The following is an 8,474-nucleotide window of genomic DNA, read 5'->3' as shown; positions in this document are numbered from 1 at the left end:
TGGGGACTCCTTGGAGGGGTCCTTAGGGGGTCCTGGGGGAGGGGGTGTCCTTAGAAGTTGTCCTGGGGAGAATTATGGATGTCCTTAGAGGGGGGGTGTCCTGGGGACTCCTTGGGGGGGTGTCCTGGGGGAGGGGGGTGTCCTGGGGTGTCCTACGGGGGGTCCTACGGGGTATCCTTGGGGTGGGGAGTGTCCTTGGGGGTGTCCTTAGGCTCGTCTCGTGGTGTCCTTGGCCTTACCTCGGGGTCCGTGGGGTCGCCTCGCATAAAGGGTCGGCTTAAGGGATTCCTTCTCTCATAGGACGCCCGCGAGGAGGCGCCTCTGTGCCAGATGCCAGTTTAATGAGGATTCTTTTTGTTTGTTTGTTTTTTTAGTTCTTTTTTTTTCTTTCTTTGGCTTTTTCTGATCATTTCTTTTTTCGTTATTTTTTAAAAATATTCATTTTTTTTTTCCTCTTTCTTTCTCTCTCTCTTTCCTTCACCCCATTTTCCTTTCTCCTCCACTGCCTCCTCCTCCTCCTCTTCCCTCCCATTTCTTCCTTTCTCCTACTCCTCCCCCTCCCCCTCCCCCTCCTCCTCTTCTCTCCTCCCCCCCTTCCACATCCACATTCTCCTCATCTTTCCCCCTCCCCTCTCCCCGTCTTTATCGTCTCCCGTCCTTCTTCCTCCTCCTTATCTCCGCCTTCGGTCACTCCCCGCCGTCGCCTTCGCTGACTTGGTAACGTTTCGGCCCAACCTGTGTCGTCGGGGGGGCGGGGGGGTGGGGTGATATGGGGGGGGGGTGTCGTAAAGTGTTGGGATTTACGTGGCGTTTTCTGCCTGTCGTTCTTTCTTTCTTTCTCTCTTTCGCTCGCTTTCTTTGATTCTTTCTCTTTCGCTTGTTTTATTTAATTCTTTCTCTTTCGCTCTCTCTCTTTCTTTCTCTTTCGCTCGCTTTCTTTGATTCTTTCTCCTTCGCTCTCTTTCTTTCTCTTTTTCTTTCTTTCTCTTTCGCTCTCTTTCTCTTTTTCTCTCTCTCTCTTTCGCTCTCTTTCTCTCTCTCTCTCTCTCTCTCTCTCTCTCTCTCTCTCTCTCTCTCTCTCTCTCTCTCTCCTCTCCTCTCTCTCTCTCTCTCTCTCTCTCTCTCTCTCTCTCCACTCTCACTCTCCTCTCACTCTCACTCTCTCTCTCTCTCTCTCTCTCTCTCTCTCTCCTTTTTCTTCTTCTTCTTCTTCTTCTTCTTCTTCTTCTCTCTCTCTCTCTCTCTCTCTCTCTCTCTCTCTCTCTCTCTCTCTGTGCGTGTGATGTGTGTGTGTGAGAGAGAGTATTTTATGTGTGCACGTGTGTGTGTGTGCGTGTGTGTGTGGGTAGCGATCGGCAATGCATGCACAGTTGTACATACGCTATATTACACGGAGAGAAATGTTCATAAAACTGTTCATATTCATTCGCAATTCCGTTTGGCTTCCGCGCTTGCCGTGCGCGTTGGCGAGTATGGAAAATAATATATTTCGTTTATGCGAAAATTTTTCATTTATTTTTCCGGATGGCAAGTCATGCGCATATTATCATATTTTACCGATGCCTTTTTTCTCTCTCTCTCTTTCTCTCTGCTGGAACTTTTATTTCAGGCTTATTCTTTTTTTTCTTTTTTTTTAATGATTATTCGTGTGACTTGTGAACAGGGGAAGCTTTGTCCGCGGGAGGCTGGCCGCTGCGATTTTGTTTCCTCCTCATCAGCAGTGCAGGATTTTTTTCTCTCTTTCTCTCTCTTTCTGTTTGTTTCTCTCTCTATCTTTCTCTTTCTGTTTCTCTCTGTCTGTCTGTCTGCTTGTCTGTCTCTGCCTATTTCTCTCTATCTTCTCTCTCCTGAGTTTCTCTCTCTCTCTCTGTCTATTTATCTCTGTTTCTTTATACATAGCTCTCTCTCTCTCTCTCTCTCTCTCTCTCTCTCTCTGTCTCTCTCTCTGTCTCTCTCTCTCTCTCTCTCTCTCTCTGTCTCTCTCTCTGTCTCTCTCTCTCTCTCTCTCTCTGTCTCTCTCTCTCTCTCTCTCTCTCTCTCTCTCTCTCTCTCTCTCTCTCTCTCTCTCTCTCTCTCTCTCTCTCTCTCTCTCTCTCTCTTGGTTCTCTCTCTCTCTCTCTCTCTCTCTCTCTCTCTCTCTCTCTCTCTCTCTCTCTCTCTCTCTCTCTCTCTCTCTCTCTCTCTCTCTCTCTCACTTCCGCGTTGCTTCCATCAGCAGGAAAGTGCCGCTAAAACCCCCCGCCGTTATCGTGGGCGGCGGAGGCAGGGGCGTGCGCTCCCGCCGTGTCCGAGGCCGCCCGTCCTCGGCGCGTGGGTGCGGGCGCGGGGGAGGGAGAGGGGGAGGGGGGGAGAGGGGGAGAGGGGCCGCCCGTGCCTCTCGCGTCGTCCGCCCAATGCAATTAGAAGTGGAATAGTTTCTCCCGCACTGCAGGCCCTAGATTGCTTCCTCCGCGCTGAGGCCTCGTAATTAACTTACGGTTTCATCAGCGGTAATTGTTTGCGTGCGTGCGTGCGTGCGGATGCGTTCGGGGGGGGGGGGGGCGTGTCAGCTCTGCAAGTGGATGCGGGACTTTTGAGTGGACGCGCGAAGGGCCCGGAGGAATACCTGGTGGACGTGGGCGGGCAGGTGTTAACGTAAGCGGGCGTGCACACGAACGCAAGCACGGAAGGAGACAAACACGCGCACACACATACACACACACACACACACACACACACACACACACACACACACACACACACACACACACACACACACACACACATACACACACACAAACACACACACACACACAAACACACACACACACACACACACACACACACACACCACACACACACACACACACACACACACACACACACACACACACACACACACACACACACACACACACACACACACACACACACACACACACACACACACACACGCCCCCCCCCCCTTCCCAAATGCACAATGCACCTGTCATCACCCGAGTCAGTGCTAATGACACGATGACAGGGTGCAGTCTGTAACCTCCTGCTGTCGTGGCCTAAAAAGGAGAGAGAGGGAGAGAGAGAGAGAGAGAGAGAGAGAGAGAGAGAGAGAGAGAGAGAGAGAGAGAGAGAGAGAGAGAGATAAACTGGATGGAGGGGGAAGGAGAGGGAGAGGGAGAGGTAGGGAGAGAGAGGGAAAGAGAAAGAAAAAGATAAAGAGAGAATGTGAGAGAGAGAGGGGGAGAGAAAACAATAGAGAAGATAGAGAAAGAGAAAGAGAGAAAGACACAGAGAGAGAGAGAGAGAGCCAGAGAATGAGAGCGAGAGAGAGAGAGAGAGAGAGAGAGAGAGAGAGAGAGAGAGAGAGAGAGAGAGATAAACTGATGGAGGGGGAAGGAGAGGGAGAGGGAGGAGGTAGGGAGAGAGAGGGAAAGAGAAAGAAAAAGATAAAGAGAGAATGTGAGAGAGAGAGGGGGAGAGAAAGCAATAGAGAGAGAGAGAAAGAGAAAGAGAGAAAGACACAGAGAGAGAGAGAGAGAGAGAGAGAGAGCAAGAGAATGGGAGAGAAAGAGAGAGAGAGTAAAACCGTTGCATCGTGGCCCTGTGTCCCTCCCGCGACCACGACCCCTTGAGAGGCATCAGCGCGCCCTCGAATGGCACTGGTCAGGCGGCGGCGAAATTTAAGGGAACATATTTATGCGCGCGGAATGGATGACATTTGCGGCGCCCGCCCGAGTGTGACATGGCCGAGGGCGAGGTCGAGGATGAGATCGAGGACGAGGTCAGGTCGAGGACGAGGTCAGGTTGAGGGTGGTGGAGGTCGAGGACGAGGTCAGGTTGAGGGCGAGGGTGGTGGAGGTCGAGGACGAGGTGAGGTGGAGGTCGAGGACGAGGACGAGGACGAGGTCATGTCGAGGACGAGGTCAGGTTGAGGGTGAGGGTGGTGGAGGTCGAGGACGAGGTCAGGTTGAGGGTGAGGGTGGTGGAGGTCGAGGACGAGGTCAGGGTGAGGACGAGGGTGGTGGAGGACGAGGTGAGTTGGAAGATGAGGTGAGGTCGAGGACGAGGCGAGGTGGAGGGCGAGATGAGTCGGAGGTCGAGGACGAGGTCAGGTGGAGGGTGAGGGTGGTGGAGGACGAGGTGAGTTAAAAGATGAGGTGAGGTCGAGGACGGAGGAGCGAGGTGGAGGGCGAGGTGAGTTGGAGGTCGAGGACGAGGTGAGTGCTGAGGGTGAGGGTGGTGGATACGATATGAGGTTGAGGTGGTGAGGGTGGTGGAGGACGAGGTGAGGTTGAGGGTGAGGGTGGTGGAGGTCGAGGACGAGGTGAGGTCGAGGACGAGATCAGGTGGAGGGTGAGGGTGGTGTGGTGGTCTCGGGTTGATGTTTTCGTGTCTGTTTGTCCATTTGTTTGGTTTGATTTTTGAGGAATTAATTGCGTCTCTCTCTCTCTCTCTCTCTCTCTCTCTCTCTCTCTCTCTCTCTCTCTCTCTCTCTCTCTCTCTCTCTCTCTCTCTCTCTATCTCTCTCTCTCGCTCTCGCTCTCGCTCTCTCTCTCTCTCTCGCTCTGCATTTTTCGCTCTTTCCCATGCCTTTTTTACTTCCTCCTTCTTTTAGTTTCTTTCTTTCTTTTCCCACACACACCTTACCTCTCTTTTTGTCTATCCTCTCTTTTCGCCTGCTCTTTCGCTTGCTCTTCCCATCCCCACTCTTCTTCCTATCTCTTCTTCCATATCGTCTCCATCCTATCATCCCTCTTCCATCTATCCTTCTCCCCTTCCTCTCCTCCTCCTCTCCCTCTCCCTCCTTCCCCTTCCCTGTCTCCCTCCTTTTCCCTCCTCCCCTCTCCCCTATCATGCCCCCTCCCTCTGTCTCCCCCATCCTTCCCCTCCCTGTCTCCCTATCTTTCCCCCTCCCTGTCTCCCCATTCTTCCCCTTTCCTCGTTCCCCCATCCCTCCTCCTAGCACTCCTTCTTTCCCCCGGTTCCTTTCCCTCTCTAATCCCCTCTCCTATCTGAACGTCTATCCTCCTCCTCTCCCTATCCTCCCCACACCCAATCCCCCTCCCTATCCTCCCCACACCCTCTCCCTCTCCCTAACCTCCCCCAACCCCCCGTTTTCTTTGCGTGTTGCCCCATCCTTGCAGCCGCATTTAACGACGTTGCAAGGGTCCCTAATTATCCCCAGGTATCATGCTGAGATTAGTTAGGGATCCGGGGCACTATGAGGTAATCATATGGTGCGTGAATGGGGGTATAATTCTCGTGAGAAAGCTGTGATTATGGCGGGGGGTGGGGGTGGGGGGAAGAGAGGGAGGGATGGGAGGGGAGGGAAGAGTGGGTGGGTGGAGGGGGGTGGGGGATGGAAGGGAGAGTGGGTGAGTGGAGGGGAGGGAGAGTGGGTGGGTGGAAGGGGGTGGGGGGAAGAGAGGGAGATGGAAGGGGTTCTGAGAGGGAATTGGAAAGAGGGAAGAGGGAGGGTGTGTGTGTGTGTGAGTGTGAGAGAGAGAGAGAGAGAGAGAGAGAGAGAGAGAGAGAGAGAGAGAGAGAGAGAGAGAGAGAGAGAGAGAGAGAGAGAGAGAGAGAGAGAGAGAGAAGGAGAGGAAAGGGAGCGGAAAGGAGAGGGAGGGAAAGGAGGGTGATTAAGAGGAAAGGAGATCGAGAGAGAGTGGGAAAGAAGGTGGAGGAGAGGAAAGCAAATTCTAGAGAGAGGTGAAGGAAGATAAGGAGAGGGAGAAGAGAGACAGAGGGAGAAAAAGAAAGAAAGAGAAGGAAGTAGGGAAGAGGGTGAGGGGGTCCATGAAACGTGCATCGGTTGGTCCCATTTTCGGAAACTTTCGGGAGATGGGTTTGTGTGTGCGTGTGTGTCTGTTGGTGTCTGTGCCTGCCTGTGCGTGCGTGCGTACGTGTGTGTGCGTGTGTGTCTGTAGGTGTCTGTGCCTGCCTGTGCGTCTGCGTGCGTGCGTGCGTACGTGTGTGTGCGTGTGTGTCTGTAGGTGTCTGTGCCTGCCTGTGCGTGTGCGTGTGCGTGCGTACGTGTGTGCGTACATGTGTGTGCGTGTATGTGTGCGTGCGTGTGTACGCCGAACGCCCCCCTCTTCCCTTTAATGACAATGTTACACGCTCTTCATTTACGAGTTTTGCGCCCGACAGGTGCGAGTGGGCAGGGGGGGGGGGAGGTGGAGGAGCCGGGGGGCGGGTTAAGAGGAAGCAACTTTTTTTTTTTTTTTTAACGCTCTGCTTTAAAAACGTTTTGTGTCAAATAATTTTACTGACATTTTACAGTTTTTTTTTTAAAGTCCTCATTCCCTTTTTTTTTTTAATCCAAACCCTCATTCTTTTCTTTCTGTTTTTCATTTAAACCATCATACTTTTTTTTTCATTTAAACCATCACTTTTTTTTTTTTTTTTTTTTTTTTTTTTTTTTTTTTTGTCATGGGTGATGAAAAAGTCGAGTTTGAAACGACTTCGTCCTCGTGATCGACCTCCAGGCGGTTCTCTCGGAATTAATTGACTGATAATGTCTGTCGGTCCGGTTGCAACATGTCTCGATGAGCGGGGCCCCGTTCGGTTTTATTCGTTTTTTGTCGTTTTATTTTCGTTTTTTTCTTTTCTTTCTCGGTCTCTTCTTTTTGCGGTTTTATTCGTTTTTTTTTGTCCGTTTTATTTTCGTTTTTTTGTCCGTTTTATTTTCGTTTTTTTTCTTTCTCGGTCTTTTCTTTTTGCGGTTTTATTCGTTTTTTTGTCCGTTTTATTTTCGTTTTTTTTCTTTCTCGGTCTCTTCTATTTGCGGTTTTATTCGTTTTTTGTCGTTTTATTTTCGTTTTTTTCTTTTCTTTCTCGGTCTCTTCTATTTGCGGTTTTTTTCTCTTTTTTTGTCGTTTTATTTTCGTTTTTTTTTCTGGGTCTCTTCTTTTTGCGGTTTTATTCGTTTTTTGTCGTTTTATTTTGGTTTTTTTTTTTCTTTCTCGGTCTCTTCTTTTTACGGTTATATTCGTGTTTTTGTCGTTTTGTTTTCTTTCTTTTTTTCTTTTTCTTTCTCGGTCTCTTCTTTTTGTTGGCTTTTTTCTGCGTCTTTCTCTTTTTTTCTTATCAGCAGTTATTTATGATTTGTTTTTGATTAGTTGTCATCGTCACCACTATCATTCGTGTATGATTTGTCTTATAACATTCGTTGTATACCCCTGTGACGACCATCATTATCATCATCGTCATCATCACCATCATCATTATCATTATCATCACCATCATCATCATCATCATTATCACCATTATCATTATCATCACCAATTATACATTTACCATTACTGTTAGTATGACTGTTGTTATTGCTATTACTATGACCGTCACCATAACTGTTTTTGTTACTTGCTACAGTAGTACTGTTACAAAAAACGGTTACTGTTACTATTACTCTAACTCCAACTACCTTAATTCACCTACTTAACTATAGTACTATTCCTATAACAGTTACTATTACTATTACTCTAACTCACACTGCCTTACTTCACCTACTTAACTATAGTACTACTCCTATAAAAGTTACTCTTACTATTACTCTAACTCAAAGTACCTTACCTCAGCTACTTTAGTACTTAACTAGAGTACTACTCCTATAACAGTTACTATTACTATTACTCGAACTCCAACTACCATTACCATTTTACTCTTACTCACTCCCAGCTCCTCGGCGGGAGTGCGTAGGAGGCGGCGAGCGAGGTCCTAAGGGCGAGAGCGAGGGAGAAAAGGGCGAGAGCGAGGTCCCAAGGGCGAGAGCGAGGTCCCAAGGGCGAGAGCGAGGTCCTAAGGGCGAGAGCGAGGGAGAAAAGGGCGAGAGCGAGGGAGAAAAGGGCGAGAGCGAGGTCCCAAGGGCGAGAGCGAGGTCCCAAGGGCGAGAGCGAGGTCCTAAGGGCGAGAGCGAGGGAGAAAAGGGCGAGAGCGAGGGAGCAAAGGGCGAGAGCGAGGTCCCAAGGGCGAGAGCGAGGTCCCAAGGGCGAGAGCGAGGTCCTAAGGGCGAGAGCGAGGGAGAAAAGGGCGAGAGCGAGGGAGAAAAGGGCGAGAGCGAGGTCCCAAGGGCGAGAGCGAGGTCCCAAGGGCGAGAGCGAGGTCCTAAGGGCGAGAGCGAGGGAGAAAAGGGCGAGAGCGAGGGAGAAAAGGGCGAGAGCGAGGTCCCAAGGGCGAGAGCGAGGGAGAAAAGGGCGAGAGCGAGGTCCTAAGGGCGAGAGCGAGGTCCTAAGGGCGAGAGCGAGGTCCTAAGGGCGAGAGCGAGGTCCTAAGGGCGAGAGCGAGGGAGAAAAAGGCGAGAGCGAGGAAGAAAAGGGCGAGAGCGAGGTCCCAAGGGCGAGAGCGAGGTCCTAAGGGCGAGAGCGAGGGAGAAAAAGGCGAGAGCGAGGTCCTAAGGGCGAGAGCGAGAAAGAAAAGGGCGAGAGCGAGGTCCTAAGGGCGAGAGCGAGGGAGAAAAAGGCGAGAGCGAGGAAGAAAAGGGCGAGAGCGAGGTC

The 8,474-nt window shown here is 50.7% G+C and overlaps 1 protein-coding gene across 1 annotated transcript in view; it reads right to left on the bottom strand.

The window, feature by feature from the left end:
* LOC138864691 (probable serine/threonine-protein kinase samkC) overlaps positions 1 to 3,889 on the bottom strand; it is a 4,530-nt gene extending 641 nt beyond the window's left edge. Inside the window, exons 1-2 of the mRNA XM_070132558.1 lie at positions 3,847 to 3,889; positions 1 to 62 (exon numbers count right to left, since the gene is read on the bottom strand). The exon at positions 1 to 62 is cut by the window's left edge and continues 82 nt beyond it. Coding sequence (XP_069988659.1) covers positions 1 to 62; positions 3,847 to 3,889 — 105 coding nt within the window. The remainder of the gene's footprint in view (positions 63 to 3,846) is intronic.
* Positions 3,890 to 8,474: the final 4,585 nt, after the last annotated feature.

The sequence above is a fragment of the Penaeus vannamei genome, chromosome 17, assembly GCF_042767895.1.
Source record: "Penaeus vannamei isolate JL-2024 chromosome 17, ASM4276789v1, whole genome shotgun sequence".
NCBI classification, from domain to species: Eukaryota; Metazoa; Arthropoda; class Malacostraca; order Decapoda; family Penaeidae; genus Penaeus; species Penaeus vannamei.
Note: the sequence above shows the minus strand (reverse complement) of the source record. Positions and strands in the feature narration are given on the sequence as shown.